The 19073-nt window shown below is 37.7% G+C and overlaps 1 protein-coding gene across 1 annotated transcript in view; it reads left to right on the top strand.

Moving 5' to 3' along the window:
* The window catches only part of TRHDE (thyrotropin releasing hormone degrading enzyme), a 205435-nt gene that overhangs the window by 111017 nt on the left and 75345 nt on the right, over nucleotides 1–19073 (top strand). Inside the window, exon 7 of the mRNA XM_065654127.1 lies at nucleotides 5730–5795. Coding sequence (XP_065510199.1) covers nucleotides 5730–5795 — 66 coding nt within the window. The remainder of the gene's footprint in view (nucleotides 1–5729; nucleotides 5796–19073) is intronic.

Below are 19073 nucleotides of genomic sequence, written 5' to 3'. Positions count from 1 at the left end.
TTGCAGAAACTATCAATTTGAGGTAGGTATATGGGAAATCCTAACTAAAAGAGCTGAGTTAGTTGTTAGAAAGTCTGCAGAGCTGTGTGGCACCCACCTGCACGTTCTGAAGGTGACCAGATGTGGAGCTGCGAGACTTCTGGCAATAGGGCATAGACCGTCCTTACGAATGGCAAATGTCTGCTGTACCAGAAAATTGCTGGGGGCAATGTACAGAAAGGGCTGCAGGAGAAGTTCTGGAATGTATAGACTGATGAGTTTGACTTTAGTCTCCAGCAAGGTGGAGACTTCAGTGTGTAAAGAGTGAAGTAACTGAGCACATGGGTAAATATGTTGGTCTTGCCTGGATGTAGCTGCTGCAAAGGGAGATACTGTCTGACTAATCAGCTGGAGTTCTTGGAGGCAGTCAGTAGACACTGAATTTACAAAAGGTCTTTGACAAGGCACCTTGCTTATAGCTCAGAGTAAGTAGTTTAGTGAGGGAGCTATTTAATATATGTGTAATGTGACAGATTCATTAAAGAAAAGAATACTAATATATGTCAGGTATATATTAGTAGCCTTCAAACTTTGTGTATTGAATGTCATCCTAAATCAGGAGCTCTTTAGGAAAAAATGGTACCTTTGTGAGTGCCTGCATGTGGTCTGAGCCTTGTTTTAGTCATAGAAGATGAAGGTGATTATAAGAAGTTATTATTGATAATAACTCTTTTAACAATAATATGAATAAAATCTGGTGTCGTTGAGGTAGAGGATAGAGTAACTCACATTTCCCTTAGCTAGAGAGAAGTGAAGCCTAATCTTGAATTGCAAGGGTACAAGCATACAGAAAAATAACTGTAGACCTCCTATCTGTGTCCCATTGTATTTGAAAAACAAGCGATGCCATTACATGTAAATGAAGACTGATTTTGAACTGACTGGTGCACAACAGAAGAATGTTAATAAATCACCTGTATTTTTTCTTTTTTTTTTCCTTTACTTTTTTTTTTTTTTTTTTTTTTTTTAAATAAGAGAATAAAAACCAAAAATAGATGGTGGAGGTATCTTTGAAAATTGACATACTATTTTTTTAAAATAAATTCAATTATGTAATTTTTGATGGTAGTCCAATGCTCCTCTTCTTAGTACCTCGCTCCACACTTAGGTCTTGGATACCGTGTTGGTGTTCTACATACCAAGATACTGCCTGATTTTAGTTTTTATGTCACAAAAGGGATCGCTCTGAATGAAATCAAAACAAACAGCTTTCATTCCTAAGCAAGGATGACAAGGTGGAAATTCAGTGAAGAAGAGATATAGTGAGGTCTGTGTGATTATTATTACTGATATTTGGCTTTACATGAGATAAACGGATAGGTGAGCCTGCCAGATGCTGTCTCAGACTTCACAGACTCGGGGAGGTGTTTTTGCACTGTTTACACTTTCACATTTTCTAAGGTTGCTCCGTAAGTTGCAGAATAAAGTTGAGTGATTCATGTCATCTCACTTGGGCTGTTCACTGTACAGACTCCTGCAATGTCTAGTCCTCTAACCTCCTTGTATCATCAATGCAGATAAGCAGGCACTTTCAGGGTGAAATTAATCTGTCCTATTTTAAAGGCATGTATTTGGATGATGAGATGAACTGGGATGATGTGAAGTGCTTACTTCTCTCTCTATTGCCTTTAAAGGGAGTCGGACAGCTGGCTCAGCTGTATAAAACTGAGAAAGCATCAGACAGCTACAATAGAGGTATCTACATTTAGTCAGGTGAATTTCAGTCCTATGGTTAAAACAAAACCAACAAAACACACAAAAACAGAACCAAAAGGAAAAAGTTAATATTCCAGGAAAGAATGATAAGCTTTGGTGGAAGGGAAGGATGGAAGAGCTCTGCTTTGTATGGGTCAGCCTTATATGGTCTCTTTTCCTTCCCCCATCCCAATGCATATACAAAATGATAATTTCACCCTCACAACAGTCAGCTGTAGTTCATGGTTTCTGGTGTTTGTTGGTAACATTTTTCTCTCATGACTATTTTTTGGAATACCGACGTAGTTTTTGGTCCTTAGAAGAATAATGAATGAGTTTATGGCTCATTTGTATCTCTTCACACATGGCCCCTTGCCTCCTAGCTTCTGCGTAATCCTCTCTGCTTGTTTAGTGATCTTTACACTGTTCCCTTTACTGCAACTGCTTCACCAGTTCATTATTATAAGTGCTTTTCTTTGCTGTCTGCTTGGTGCAGAACATCCACCTTCAGGTAGCAAGCATACTGCCCTCTCTTCAGGGCCTTCTCTTGAAGACCTGCCTTTGCTGGTTTTCTTACATGAAGGTAGGACGATGTTGAATAAACCAAGATATGGTATCTGTTATATGACTCTGTGTGTAGAAAAAGATGGTGTCACACCAGTTTTATATCTCCACAATTCAGAAATACTTGGGAACTACTTACTAGTAAAAAACTTTTGTAACAGACTGGGAAATCAGTCTCTGTATGACCTTTTTGGACGATGCAGTTGAATTGATCTCACCTCACTTTAGATGTCTGCGGTGCAGATATGTGCATATGAGCTCGTCACCCAAGGCTCCTTTTGGTGTGAATTACAACAGAGGGGTGCTGTTAGGGTACAAGTCATCTGATCTGTTTGGAAGTCTACTTTAAGATGAGATAAAGTTCACCCAAAAGTGACTGGTGCTGTCCAGGGAAATCTAGGCAACTAAAGTAATTGTAGACGCAGATGCTACAGATACCTGAATTTAGTCAGATGTATCCCAGCCTGTGTAACAGTACTGTGTAGAATGCAGTAGTCACACTTTAATGGGTTCATACTTAAGACTCACTTTTTTCTCCTATTAAAGAAAATTCTATTTGGTACTTTCTTGCTTATAAGAAATGATTACAGGATGCAAGTTGCAAGTGAAACATTTAGTTTAAGAATTCAGATATAATAAAATTGAAATATTCAATGTCAGGTAATTAAATTAACTTACAGTAAGTGTGACCTGTTGTGATACCACAGGATCAAAACATAGAAGAGTGAGTCTTTAAAAATTGGTTTCATTTCATCTGAGATCAGGGTTGCAATCACGTTATTTTATGTTGGCGTGGAGAGAATTAGACTCAATGCTTCAGCTGTGGCTCTGCATTTTGTATGTTTCAAAGACAAGTTCAGATCACATATAATGGAATTTTGCTCCTAATTTTAATAATGGATAGTCTTTACTGTGGAGTGATTGTGCAAATAAGTTTCTTCATGGAAAGAAAGAACATAAACTGACAGCACTTCAGCCAATATGGGATAATTGCCCATGAGCATGCTTTTTCCCAAGAGCACTTTGCAGAAGAGGACTGTGTGTGCAGTTAATTTCCATGGAGTAGCTGATATGTTCTGCCTTCCTTTCCTACAGCAGTGCTGAGGCTGAGGAAGCTTTGACTGTGTCATAGGTTATATGAGGGGCATGCTGGGTGATCTTTGGCAAATTATTTCATTATCATGTGCCTCAGTTTCCCTTTAATTTGTAGGATATTGATATCAGTGTCTTACGAAGCACTCATGAGATCTGCTAATGAAAAGTGCTTCACCAGAGCCACGTAGTGCCATTAATCATTGACTGAATATCCAGTCTATTAATCTGGATAGACTTTTATTAAGATGGGGTACAATGGCTTAAGGTGAGTCAGATTTTACACTGGCAGGAACATAGGTACATTTTTTGAGTAGGAAAGAACGGCATTCCACTAGACCTCTTAAACCAATGTGTTTTTCCTCTTGGCAAGGTACTGAGTCATCCACTGCCTAGAGGAAAGCACTTATATCATTAATAAATGGCCATTCTGCCCTATAAGAAAGCCAGGTTCACTTATCAAGACTCCATACATCATTCCTTGGTTGGACAAGTATTGGCAGAGCAGAAGTGGCCCGAGAGTGAAGTGAAGAGCAGATCAGTTGCATGTCAGAGTGTTCAGGTGACTACACTGGCAGGTTCCAAAGAGCATCCTCTGCAGCGGGGCAAATTTGTTGTGATTTAGGATTTTTCTGTAGATTTAGGTCTGAGTCAGAGAAGCTTTCAGAAGGTATGGAAGTTTAGGTCCTCTGGACTTCTCATCTAGTTCACTGCATGCCTAGTGAATAGGCAGTGGAAACGCTAGCATGTTGGGCCATTCAGGTGACCTCAACGCCATATGTTCCATTGCTTCTGTAACTGAACTTACTGCACATACCTTCTTTGTCTCCCAGAACCCTCTGGTTAGGGTCATCATCCAAGCTTCTCTTTTCAGTAAGCTCCTCTTCCTTATGCCAGTTATTCTGCATACCTCTTGCTTTTTAATCCTGCAACCCCATTTCTCTTCATCTCCAGGGTGCCAGGGTTTGCTGACTTTCCCTTTCCTTTCCAGAGCTGGTAATGTATTGGTTGCTTCTGCTCTTCTTACAAAAGTATTGCTGTTCTTTGTTCTGTGCAAGAAAGATTGAAATAACTTGTTTCCTGTCTTTTCTTCTTCCCATTTCTTTCCCTCCCACACTAAGGGCTGCATTTGCTCCCATTTCTCCTTCCTTCTGTCCAAGACAGTTCTTTTTTCCCTCAAAATTCTCTGGTTTTCTGTTTTCTGCTTTTTCTTTGGAATCCCTTTCCTTCTCTCCACACTCCTCTTCTATACTGTCCGTCAGCAAGTAAGTCAAGAACGCGTTTGCTTTCCCAGTGTGGGGAAGGTGGCAGAGCTGGGACAAGCACATTGTTGTTCTGGAAGCTGTAAGTAGGACTTCTGGGTTTCCTGAAGGTAATAATTGGTAGAAAGTACTTCTAAAGTAGCTGTGAAAACAGATGGATCCTGAGAGAGTAGTCCTGCCTTTGTGCTTTGGATCTCCTATTCCGTCTATAATTGCTTTTTTATTTTGTTTGGTGTGCAGGGGCTATCCATAGTTCCATCCACTGTGGCTAAATGTTACCTGTGAAAGGAATTTTATAATTCTTTTTTTTATGTGTGTCTGACAGTTCTTGGTCTCTGGATTGAAAAAGACTCTGTGGGCAAGATCATATGAATGTATTTGCTTGCTTACTTCTCACAGAAATCAGTAGAGTTAAGGTGCCTATGTAAATATATGCCTGTTGCTACAACGTGAAATTTAAACTGTGAGAAAGGAACAAGGGGGCCCTAGAATACTAACAAGTGAGTAGGAAAAGTGATGTGTGATGAGTGGAAGAATGTCGTTAAGGATTTTGACTGATCTCTTTTATATATTTTTGGTTCTGCTACAGATGTTCTGGGTTGCCCTGCCCAAGTTACTTATTGGATAAATAACGTTTCCTACAAAGGAAAGTAGTATCACTAAATCCTGATTTACAATAGTATAATGAAGGTAAAAATATTGTGTCACTATGGTAGAATTTAGCACAGACATTCTTTTTTGCCCTCATTTAAGACTGTCCAGTTCTGGTGAGTGCACAGAAGGGCTGGGGGCAACCAGCTGTGGAGCTGACAACATCCGTGCTCCAGCAGTGGAGAGAGTGTGTTTTATGACCTGCATCTTATTCAGTATGTGGAGCAGGATATTAACAATATCAGTCTACTTCCTCACTTTTCCTTGTAAGCATCTGCATTATCTACACTCGCTCTCTTTCATTCCAGCACAAATAAGTTTCCAAGATGACAGCATTGGATGGAAATGCCTACTTCAGATTGTTATAATTGTGTAATATTGACATGCAAAAATGGTAACATTTTTTTTCTTTATTATTTCCCACAGGGTGCAGCTCTAATTCGAATGTTGGCTAACTTTATGGGTCACTCTGTGTTTCAAATGGGCTTACAAGTAAGTAAAAGCATTTCTGTCTTTGTGTAGGTGTGCATTTCTAGCAGTTTCTCTCACTCTTTTTTTACTTTTTAAACTATATTTGCATTTATTTGTGGAAATGCTGCTTTACTTCAGGACCATGTGAGGCACGAACATGTCCCTGAAGCTGAATTTAACGGAAGATGCTGAACAATGTAACACACATTGTGGTCCCCTCAGTTTCACCTGTATTTCTTGGTGTATCAAGCGATTGCACTTTAACTGGCACATGGTTTTGTGTCCATTTTGTGTAGATTGCTGCATAAAAGCCATTTTATCTGTATGGCAACTGCGTGAAGTGCTAGCTGAGGAAAGAGCAACATCTCTTCAATTACATTTGCGTGCTGGTATAACAAATAATAAAAACCAATGTCAAACCAGCTAGAAAATACATAGCCCTAAAACTAGTAATGCTTTTCAGATATGTGTTTTTGCCTTCCCTTCCCCCAGAGCAAATTCCTTGAGCTTTATTTTTACCTTTGATAAGCATGGAGCACTCTCTGCCTTAATGATGTTTTGAAAACTCACTCTGCCTTTTAAAATAAATTTTAAGAGGTAACATTTCTGTACAAAGAGAAAGAAATTCAGCATGCTGATTACCAAGGATGAACTCTTTTCAGCAATAATTCAGCACAAATGAGTGTTTTGTAAACTATTTAAAAACAAACAAGCCAAAGCATAAAAAACAATGCAACTCCCTCTATCCCATTGAAATCTGCTTGAGTAAATCATGTTACAGGCAGCTGTGATTGATGAATTATGTATGATGCAGCCTGCTACTTAGAAGTGTCCTTTAAAGTAAATTGATGTTCACCTGAAATACAATTATGCTAAGATGGAAAGAGCAATCAATCTTATCTGTTCTTAGTAAGCTTTTCATTTTGAAATTTAAATAAACCATGTCTAGGATCAGGTCATTTTTTAACAGAATAATTCTACCTCTAACCAAAATAAATTAGGAGATAAAATATAAAACAAAAGTTAAATAAATGCATTGGTTATGTCAGAGAGGTGTGTTGCATGCAATAGTCAATGAAAGGAAACCTGCTGGGGAAATACAGCTTTTTGGAGAGTTTACAGGATGTTCAGGGTTTTCAGCACAACTTATTTACAGGACCCAGTTGGATCAGGACCAGGTCAGATCAGTTAGATAATCTTCTTATCCAGATAAGAAATCTTGAAATCAAAAGTTTTCTTCATAAAATCTTGTATATGTCAAGGGTAAAACCCTCATCTCATTCAAGCCAATAAGACTTCTGTCCTTAATCCAGCAAATTCCATGTTCCAGCCAGAAACTTTTGCCTATACAGGTCAAGTCATATGGAAATTCAATAGCAATTTTTCCCATTTCACTCAGGATTTTAGATATTTTTAATATGTATATCTCAATCCCCATTTTTCTATTTTCTTCTACATTTGCCTGAGAAATAACAGTGTGCTAGTTGTCCTGAAATAAATTTAGAAAAAAGTTCAGATCAAAGAAGAGGGCTATACAGGGATTAAATAATCATAATTACCATAAAGTTGTAATGGAGCTTTGTTTTTTTTATTTGAGTGGTTTCCTATTATTTCTGCTTCTCACTGGTTCTGCTCTAAATAGAAACTCTTCTGTTTGCTAATGAAAGTCCATGAAAAATCTAGCTGTGAAAATCTGGCTAGTGAAAAGTCTTGGCATCAGTTCAGTAGGAAGGTGACATTCTAACTTCCTTTATAAAAACTGTTTGAAATCCAGATAGCGATTTTCCATGTGTAAGTCTCCAAGTTGAACAAAATAAAACATAAAGTTCATAAGATTGTTCATAGTTATACAATTGGAAATGTCTGTCAATCATTTAATTCTTTGTGTTTTGTGGATCTAACAAAATAGTGTTCTTGCACTGTAGATTTGGGAGGCTAGCTTTGCTAATAGTAAGGGGAATGGGAGGACTAATATACCCTTTCTGTCATGTATTGATTTAGGGTTTTTAGCTCTTTAGCCCTGTTACCATTACTTGGGATTTATCATTAGGTTGCCTTGAATCCAGTTTTATCATGGAATTCTACTGTTCAACTAAATGGCCTTTCAAGTCTTACTGCTATTTATAGATCTCTTCAAATAACGAATACTCTGAAAGTGTACTTGATGGTTCATTCCTCCTGGGCTATTCTAATGGCTTGCTGAGTAACTGGGTTCTGAAGGACCTTCACTTTATCTGATTTGCTTTGTTTTTCATTAGCCTTCAGTACATGGAGCACATCAGTGTTATTACTATTATTTCAGCTCTTTTCAGCGTATTGGGTATGTCCTTAAGTGTTTCACAGATTATAAAAAAAGAGTATTCCTGTAGTCTTATTACACTAGCATAAGCCAAAATGAGTAGCCCTTTATTTGTGTTTGCATCGAGTGTTTGTGGTTTCATTGAAATCAAGGTATGATTCATGATCTAAATAAGAGTTGCAGAATTAGAGCTTTTATATGAGATGCTACAACAATACGCTAGCCTTTGGGTTACAGAGAGGAAAAGATAAGGTTTATAGCAAGAAGCAAATGAGATAGCTACCTTTTTTGTTCATTATCCCTTTTTTTCTTAATCTAATTACATGCTATCATCTGACAGGTGAATTTTTTGAAGAATAGATCAAGATAGCCCAGGGGAGAAAAATACATTTCAAATAAAACAATCAAATGTGTTAAAAAGGAGAAGAAAAAAGTTGCAGGTTGAGAGTGGGGCTTTTTGTTGGATGTTCTGCAACATTGAATATGAGCAGAAGCAAAGGTACAAAGGTCCCCATGATCCCTAAAGTTCAGCAAACTGTTCTATTGAAGAGTCTGCAGGGAAGTAAAATTGTAGGAGAAATGCACAGTTTTACAGTGTAAATGGGTTTGGAGAGATTAATATCTCTTGAGAATAACTAGCCTGTTCCTATCACGGTAAATATACTATGAAAGACCATTGGATTGTAGTGTGGAAGTTCCATGATAAAACTGCAGCCAAGAGGCTACCTAGTGAAGCTACCATTTTCTGGAAGCCCTTTAAAGACATGTGATGTCTTGAATCATGTGACATTTTCAAATAGAAGATTTAGTAACAAAGACAGAACTCTCTCACTTTTTTCACATAGCACTCCATAGACAAAACCAAAGGAGGACATATTTATATTAGCTGTAATGAATAATTTAATGACAGTAATAGCCACAGCTGGTAACACTTGCATAGAAGAAAGTCACAGCTATTATTTTTGTAGAAAATGTCTAATAAAGCCTTATCACAGTAGGTGATTTCTTTCTTTTTAAAAGTCCTGACATCTTTCATGATGTGCAACATTTCTTATTCTCTAGGGAAATTCAAGAGGTGCACAACGCTGAATGCCAGTACTCTTCTTACAAAGTGATGTTGCTTTTCAGTCAAAAAGCCATTAATCAGCTAGAACAGTGGTTAGAGTATGAAGAGGCTTGGTCAGCACCACTTGCTCTGATTATGTTTCTGGACTGCATAGATTGGTAGAGGAAGAAGCTGTAAGTTGGCCTTATCATTCAGTCATCACTCAGGGCAGTAATATGCAATATAATATTTTATTTGTTTGAGATTTTCATCTGTAGGCTGTTGTTCCTAATCTGTGTGCTTGAAATAGGTGGTTGCTCACATGACTGGTGTCACTGTATTACATTTCCTGGAAGGTTTTACTTCTTTATTGCAAGGCATATTTTTTCATATTAACTACAGAGAGAAAGCCCAGTGATTTGAAGGTTTGGTACTTAGATGTGTAAATAGGTAGCTCCAGCTCTGTAATGAGACATTCGCACTGGTTTATTTAAATTTTTCTTATATTTGGTTTGATTATTTTGGAACCTCATCTCTATTACTGTATGTTTGTCAACAGTGCATTTCATTTGCCATGTGGCAGCTCATTGATCACATAGATCTGTATCCTTTTGAACTTCACTTGCTGCTATGTATGTGCTCATCACTCACTCTGATTTAGTGCATCATCAGCAGCTTGAATTAGTTACTGTGGGAATCTCTGCTTCTGTCATAAATTAACTGCTTTTGTACTTCAGGCTTCACATTGTACATTTGGAAGAAGAATTTCCATACAGTACTTTGGATATAAGTTGTCTTTTTTGGTGCTGTTGAGTGGCCACTGTATTGAAACAAATGAGTGAACCTTTCAGAGAAGCTGTCTGGGGAAATGTGACGTGCAGGTTGTTAAATACAGCAAGGTTCAGATTTCAATCACTTTTTACTATCATAAAGATGGCCAGTTAGACTTTCTTTTATCCACACTGCTTAGTCTTTCCTGCTCTTTAGACACCTGTGTGCATGTCTGTGTTCTGTTTGAATTGTGGCAGTAAATGTGAAACTATCAGAAACTTTCTAGGTGTAAAATAAAGTTATAATGTGCCAGTTTCCATACAGTTTGCCACTTCTGTCCAAGAATCTAGTAGTACAGGAATTATATTCATCTATTTCCACAGTATTATTTTCTAATCAATTTTTTACATAGTATATTGAACAGGTTTCAGTGTTGCCATTTTATCATGCCTAATTGTTATATCTTTATTCCCAATTCACAACAATTAGCTATATGCTTTTTAAAATGAAACATCATTAGAGACTTCTTAATAGATTTTTTGTCAAAAACAAAAAAATTCAGGTGCCATAGATCAGACTCAGTGAAGCAATGAGCAATGAGCTGCGATGCTGTATACGCATCCACAGTGCACGCGGAACTACCTGGAGTCTTCCTCTGCTCAGTGGGAGGATGTAACTTTTGCCACCAGGCAGGAACATCTTTACATCTGTAGTACCTCTGGTGTTGCATCTCACCTTGCTGGTGCATCTAACAGATGTTGAGTAAAGTACTTTTCTCCTGTGGTTTAGAAGAGCGGAGAGTGTATGACCTTGGTGAACATCAAAGTATCACCATAGGCATACCGGCTACGACCTGTCCTTAAGTTACTTGCTACAAATCCCTTTATTTTTTAAACTGTCTCACTTCTACTGACAGCTGTCAACAAGATAACTTGAGCATGTTAAAAGCAGGACCTAGGAAGTCATAGAAAATCTCATAGGAGCTGACATCACCGTCATACGAGATTGATAACATCTTTCACCTTTTCTGGCCTCTCAGCATTTCTCATGCTTCTAATTTACATGACTCTGGATTTTAGGTTTACATTTGTTAAATGAATTTGGTGTTATGGACTTTTTCTGTAGCTTTTTCCACCATGGCTTAAACAGGTCAGTAAAAGTTTACATAAGAAACTTCTGTAAGTTGCAGTGACAGAGTATTTTTTTTCCTTTGAAAGTGGTAAAGATGTACAGCATAGTAAGGGTCAGACTCAGATATCACTACCAAAAATGGAAGTCCTTCCTCTAGGTCCATGAGGATTTGAGTATACTATGTGTACAGCAAAATGCTTCTTTTTAAAGAAAAAAATGTGATTAAAGATGCATAATTCAAATGTACAGTTATTGAGAAATGCTAATTTTATCTTTGCATTGTTTTTCCTTTTTGTATGTACCTTAACCAGGATTTTTAATTTTGCAGTTGCCGAGTGTTTTCTATGTAGGACAATTTCTGGTTCAGTTCACAAAGTGCATCACGAACAGTGAACAGAACACATAAACCTCATAGGAAGGGAAGGAGGCGGTGCTAGCCTCATTTTATAAAGGGAGATCTAGACCTACAGAAATTTAAGTTAAAATTTACACAAGTGTGGAGTATGCAATACGAGACGCCCAGTACAGCACTTTTGTCTCCCCTGTGTCTTATAGCACTTACAGATTGGAAGAATTTATGTGTTTAAAGCACAGCTTCCACTGGCTTCATCATCAGCTGTGAGCACTCAGCGTGGCTGCAGCTCAGTCTCAAGGGGCACCAAGGTGGGCCTCCAAAAATGTCAATCTTACAATTAACATTGCTATAAAGAAATAAATCAATGAGAGTGGTGTGGCTGCACATTTTGGGGGAAATTGGAACAACATGATGAAAATAAAAAAGATCCATGAAATTTTGGTATCTATTTTGAAACACAAGAAACAAGAAAATGTTCTGTCAAAGTTTTTAGCATTATAAACTGTTTCAGATATTCAGAACAGACTTCATGTCAGGTTCAGTCGCAGAGTCCAGGTCTGCTACAAATCAGGCCGCAGAGCTGCACTTAATGCACCCACAATTACAGGAGCCACCTGTCGTGTCTGCTGGTGGTTTATGCCTGATATAACACATACTGTGCAGAGAGACCTTTTTTCCTAAATGTTGCATTAGCAGAATATTCCTGTTTGGTTATATTAACTCCTTTCCATCCTTTCTGCTCTGCTTTTTGTCCTCGGAGCATTTGGATCAGACAGTTTTCTCCTCTGCATGTCAGTGATTGCCATGTGGGGAGAGAGCTGGGCTTTTGCCTTTCTGCTTCAGGGCCTTCACCTCCCACCAAGCTTAAGCAGCTGTGAGCCGTCGGTACAGGGAGAGAGAGGGACTCTCTGGCTGCTCAGTCACCTGAAGTTGATCAGTGCTAGGAAAAAAGCACATTCCTGAAACAAGATCATGTTCCTTCTGACCTTTATATTCTGCTACAGTGTGTGGGGACAGCAGAGCTTGTCAAAGGAAGGAGTGCCAAGAAAAAGTAAAAGATTATATTTTTCCAGACTTTTTTTTTTTTTTCTGGTGTTGACTGAAATTTTGGAGAAGAGTTCAGTCTGAGATGGACTTTTTGAAGATATTGTTTCAGTCAAACAGTTACATTTTGGCCACATTGGAGGTCCCAGCAGGGTGAGTTATAAAGAGTGATAATGGAATGGCAGGTGCTGCTGATGCTCAATAGCCAACAATGTCCCCCGTGCCCATGTTCAGAGCAAGGTTACAGTCAGTGTTGCCTTGGTTAGGAGGAAGTCATGCTGTCCTTCAGCTAGGGTAAAATGTTGCTTTATTGCTCTATTGCTAAAGCTTCCTACAAAAAGAAAAGCAATTAGTATACACACGATTTACTTAACTTGTTTCCTCAGAACAGGATTGCGCATTATGACAGTGTTACAATCAGTCATATTACAGGTACCACATACTTATTCACTTGGCGTTTTGCAGTGAGCTTCTCTTATTGCATGTGAAATTCAGTTATGACTATTTTCTCCTTCATTTTTATTATAGGAATTATTAAGAGGAAGAATGATAGGTATGAATTCTCAGATAACATCAGCAGTCTGAGCGGCTATTTAAGAAAATGTTTTCTTTTGGAATAAAATTATACTGTTTTCCTGATAGGAGCTCAGTGGCAACCCCGCCTCTGTTGCTATGAGGCAGCACAATGGACTTTACAGGGCTCTGGAAGTATACATTTTGTGTGCAATTCTGCTGTTCTCGTGCAATCAAAATTTCCATTAGCTCTTTAGAAGTCAGTGGGGATATTTCCAGCACAAAGACTGCAGGATTGAACTCATAGTTAATGCTTAATATATGTTGGAAATTAAGTAAATCTACTTCTGTTCAGCCCAGTGGAGGACATTCATAAAAAACCTGAATCCCTAGAGGATAAAACAGGCCATCGTCAAAATTTTCTTCTCCTTCTCCTTCTCCTTCTCCTCCTCCTCCTCCTTCTCCTCCTCCTCCTCCTCCTCCTCCTCCTCCTCCTCCTTCTCCCCCTTCCCTTTCCCTTTCCCTTTCCCTTTTCCCTTCATCTTGCTTTCTTTACATACATTTAAGGTTCATTTACTGTAGCTAGGTAGACACAGTAACATATAGCCAGATGTAAATGCTAATTATTTTTAAAGTGTCTTCATTTTGCAAAATTAAATGCAGCTTCAGTGACTGTATTGTATAATGGTCTTTTGCACCATAAAGAAACATTTGCTCAATTGATACAAGCAACAGATAACTTACTATAATAGCAAAGTTGAAGCTTTGCTGCTACTGCTTTCCTATCTGTTATTCATTGTTACTATACAAATGTCACAGGTCATTATGATCTAGATACAGTGACATGCAAATCATACTTAGGATAAGTTTTCTCAAGTGAATTATGATGACTTTTCATAATAAGTAACATTAATTTAATTCTAATTCTGGGGTTTCTATAGAAAAAAATATTGCAGAAAAGTACATCAGAGATTTTTAGCCTGGTTAGCAATCCCTGGGCATAGTTCAAGTTAATGCAGAGGAATGAGAAGCCAACCTGTCACAATTAGCAGGTGCCATCCAAATATCTCTGGAAAACATTCCATAATTTTTTGTATGCGTTAAAATATATATATATATAGTGAGAGCAATATCTGGTTTTAGATTCACATGTATTATACAACCAAGCAAGGCGGAACTAAAATGAATGTACAAATTCAGTCAAATATATGCAGTTCAATTTCAAAGAGTACTTTATTTCTGTAAGATTTGTTCTTAGCTCAGTAGTTTAGTACCACTACCGAATAATACATCAAATACATTTTTCTTTAAAGCCAAGCTTAATATACTAGCAGGTGTCTCACTGCACAGCAGATAGTATCAGACTGTGCTAGGCAATAACTCTGCAAACCTTCTAACTGTTCCCTTTAGACTTTGTATGCAATCTGTTTTGCCACCACACTGCAATTGCTGTTGCTGTGTTCCAAAATGGAACCTTCCTCTTCGTGTTAACAGCTAATAGGTGAAGCTGAATTTTACAAGGGAAATAAACATCTCTATTTAATAATTCTGATCTTTTAGTAAGGATTCCCAGCAAAGCAGGAAACATTTTAAAGTAGCTGGAATTTTGCCTGAGTACAAATTTTGAATCTGTTTTATTTAGATGCCCCATTTGCACTGGATTCACTGAGTTGCAATGCAGAAGATGTATTAATTGCAAAACTGCATTTCTTACAGTGGTTTGAGGTTTGATTCTTTATTGTGTTAGAATGAAAATGACAGGACCATATTGATTTCAGTTGGGTTACTTCTGATTTGCAGTACTCCTATCAACAAGAAGCAGGTACAAGTGAAGAAAACAGTCCCATTGACTTAATGATGGCTCTTGCCTCCTTTCTCTTAAAGTTCCTCTTGTGTCTCAGCTTGGATTGCACGCTGCGTAGGACAGGATGCAGATCCTTTCATATCCTCTAAAAGAATGTTGCACTTCCAACACCGTGGATGAGATACTCTCAACATTGCCCTAATTCTTCTCCCACTGAAATCAATGCTAAAAATCCCATCGACCTATACAATGCCAGAAATGTCGGTTCTGCTGATCTGATTATTGTTAGAGCATATGGGAGTATTATGAATTACAAAGGAAAAACGATGAAGTAAAATACTATAATTATGTGGCCTATTCTGCATCATTTGCTCTAGAGAAAATTAAGATTTATTTCCATATATGGTTCCAGTATCGCTCTTCCTGATTAGTGGTTGTAGCTTGCTGCTTGAATATAATGATTTAATTGCAGATATGACATGTAGACAGTGGATATTTTCCAGTTGCTGATGATTGTCAGCGTTGTATCACTGTCGTATGTGAAAAAAATCTAAACAGACCTTTTGAAAATAAAGGCCTGGAACTTCAGCTGGTGTACATTGATGGGATTCCACTGATTTCTTTCTCTAGGATTTTATGCATTGACTGAGATCCTAGCCCAAAGAGAAGGCAAAACACAACTGAAGTGAATTCTTGCACGATGCCTCTGAAGTATGCTGCACACCTCTCAGGCTTTTTTAAACTTCTTTTTGCCTACTTGTGAGTTTGAATCCAGAAATTAACCAAGAAGTTCCTGACAGTGGACATTTTAAACACAGCTTTCCTGTGGTACCTTGGCAGAATTACTGGGAACATCGAACATGTTACTTGCTCTTAAGGATTTTTAATTGCTTAATGCACCTAATGGTAAAAATACAGTCTGGATAAATGAGCAGTTGAGAAAGTATAATTGTATGTGGAGCAGATAAAAGAATTCTTTTGTGTTGTTATTATTTAAAGAAAAAGACAAAAATGATTTTGAGAAGTTTAAAAAAATAATTTTTAAAAAAACCCAGTCCTATCTACCATGCCTGGACATCTTACAGGGACAAAACTTTTAGAAAATGAAGAGATAGAATTACTAATCACTTAAAACCATTTTAGTCAATAAGTTTCTATTTGGAAGAGATTCAACAGGTAGCTCTACTGGTAAGTGTAGAATTATTTGAAATAATAAGAAAATAAAGATTATCCTTTGCAGCTACATGCTTTGATTTTTTTAAAGTTGTGTAAAATACTAATTCAGAATTTTGTTTTGAATGCCAAGTAAACAAGTTTTAAGCTGTGTTTATACATGGACACACAAAAGTTCATTCAATGTAGCTAAAGGTGTGAATTGTAGTTGGATTAGTTAAACCTCATTTTAGCCCCGTGTAGACACTCAAACCTGAAGTTAACTGTAGTTTCATGTGCTTTAATTCATGACAGTTTTTTCATTGTGACTTGAAGTCACTGAATTTAGTCTACTTTATTTCCAAATTACAGTGTTCATATGTAAGGTTTAATGAAAGATAACTGATTCACTGTAAAAATCAGCTTATTGATGAGGAATGATAGTATCAACCATTAGTTGCACACTGGAGTATCTCCTTTAGAGAAATGAACTTCAAAATAAACTTTTTGTTTCCCTCAAATGGGATACATTGATAATCTTTCTGTTAACTGTCTTCTGAAATCACCGTGTTTCTTTCTGTCTGGTCTCTAACATAATACTTGTCACATAGTTGGAGATGGCACTGATGACACTGGAAGGCAGCCTTCTATTTTCCTCAATGCTACCTTCAGCTGCTTCTTCCCATCCATGCATGGCCACCCAGCGCCACTTCATTTGTAGCACGGGAAGAGTTTGGATTCCTTTTTAGTGTACCTGATCAAGGAAAGGAGGCCATCCTTGGTGCAGAATGATAAATTTACTTCCTACGCAGGCCATTTCTGATGTCTAGTTTGCAAAGCAGTCTCACAAACAGTGGGATGGGGATAAGGAGGAGCAGAGGTTGTGGAAGAAGAGGTTTGGTGGCTGTACCACCAAAGTATCATCAAGCTATAGTGCAGGAGAAATACAGGAATGCGTTTGATGCTGTGTCTGTATATAAAAGAGATGTGATAATTTTAGTACTAGGTGGGGACTGTCTACACTGCAGGTATGGCCCTTACACTGCTTACACGCTTGCTGTTTCAATACTATTTTGGTGCTGTTTTTGTTATCCTAGATTGAAATGCGCTTTTTTTGTTAGTTTAATTTTTGGCTTGTTCGCCAGCGAGTAACTTGATTTTTTTGTTGGGGTAACACATTTTAGTGCAATAGTAGATTGAAGTATAGGAAGGATATCAACATTTTTGATCCTCTGGTAGAACTCAATCATGAAAGTTAAAGTATATTCCATGACTCTGGTGTATTCTGTAGGTTGGCAGTTTCTGGCAGGACTGCCTGGAAGCAGTTTTGGGCACTCTTAGTATTAATATTAAAACTGATGTAGTATATAAAACTGATGTAGAAGGTAAAGAAGTTGCTTGGCTTACCTGACCTCAAAACTGTTTCCAAGGCTTTTCTTAGCTGGTTTTGCAGTAGTGCTTTGGTAAGTGATTGATCACAGCTGTTATTTCAATTTGGAGGTAGCTCTGCAGCTTGACTCACTGGTACAAATTATTTCTGACACAAATAGAGTTAACCCCCATCTAATTTGCCTTATGTAGTGTTTACAATGACCAATAAGATGAATTTACCTACTCCTTATTGTCTGACTGCCTAGCCAGGACGGTGATCACTTCTCTTCCTTAAAGCACTGTCTCAATGGTTAGTCTGTTGTACAGCTGAAAAATGCTGCAAACCTAGTTGGCTATTTTAGCTTTTCTATTGAGTAGTCTTCCACTCTTACAGGAATCCACCTCTTTGTAGCTTGCTGGTAGTGCTTTACTACTGGTTCTCACTCCCTCTTGTCACTCACCATTGCGAGCATATGCAGTACCTTCCTCTCTCTGACACTTGCCCAGGCTTGCTTTATTTAAATGTCAGGCAATGTCAAGATAATATGCTATAGCAGCTTTGATGTTAGCAGAGTGAAGGAAAGGGGGAAAAAAGGTGGTGTGTTAATAGTCCGAGAGTCAGCATCTGTCGGGTGGTGTCTGGTGGCTTAAGGTTAAGTATACAAATTTCAGAGAAAGCAAACACACTGGATTTGATAGCCAGAGCCTTAGAGCCTGATTTCCACCTGAGCTAAACGTTTTTATTAGTAGTTCTAAATCTTTGGTGAGATACAGCAGTCATGTATAAAACTGCTCAACAAGAAGAAGGCTGAAGGGAGGAGGATGTGCACCCAGGAGCAGGAATGAATTACAAAAGTGGGAGGTAGAGGCAAGACTGCGGTTTCCTGAGCCCTGAGATATTAGGGCATTCAGAGGAATGTAGCCACAAGAATTTGATGCCAAAATATTCTACTGCTTTTTCTCACTCATGTTATGTAGTGGAATTTCCCAGTTATCTTTAGGAGAAAAAGTAAGTTATTCAATGTTAATCTGTTTCAGATCTCAGCACCACTCATATAAGTCAGGAGCTGTTCCTTCAGCCAAAAATCAACTTCATACAGATAAACTGAGAGGAGTTTGATCCTAGAACCGAGGTTTCATCTCCCAGTTATAAATCTGAGGTCTCCTCTGAAAGCAAGATACATGATTGGAGACATATTCCCACTTTGCACTTGTTTAACCTCTTTATATTTATCAGTCACTACCTTTTATTAGTTATGTTACCATTTTTTGATGGTGGGGTAGTTCATTTTTTTCAGAACCAAGTGGCTCCGTCCCTAGCAGCACTGAGAGAACTAAGATTGCAAAGGGATAAAAGACTATTTCCTTTTAAATAATCTCCTTTTCTTAAAAAAATCTAATACATTAAAGGGCCTGCAAGCTTAATCGGTACAGTATTACTGAAAATGTATTTCAAAATCCTTTAGCACTTTTCACTGTACTCCTATTTCTACTACTGTTCAAGCTATCCGCTTCAGTATTCAAGTAAATATATAATTTCAAAAGCATTGAGCCCCTTATTTTTTTTTTGAGGGATCAAGATTACTGTTTGCCAAAACATTACATTATAGTCTAAATCTGTTGGGAATTTTTGCAAGATCTTCGATTTTGGTTGTGCACTAACTGGACTTTGTTTTCACACTGTGACAGATTCTGGATTTTTTTAAATTATTATTTGATCTTGAAAATTACTAAAATGTCATAAAACCACATCGTCTGATTTTTTTTTTTTTATGGATGAGGTGAAGGGATCGTATTCCATTATTTTTCTTAGC

The sequence above is a fragment of the Caloenas nicobarica genome, chromosome 1, assembly GCF_036013445.1.
Source record: "Caloenas nicobarica isolate bCalNic1 chromosome 1, bCalNic1.hap1, whole genome shotgun sequence".
Taxonomy (NCBI): Eukaryota; Metazoa; Chordata; class Aves; order Columbiformes; family Columbidae; genus Caloenas; species Caloenas nicobarica.
Note: the sequence above shows the minus strand (reverse complement) of the source record. Positions and strands in the feature narration are given on the sequence as shown.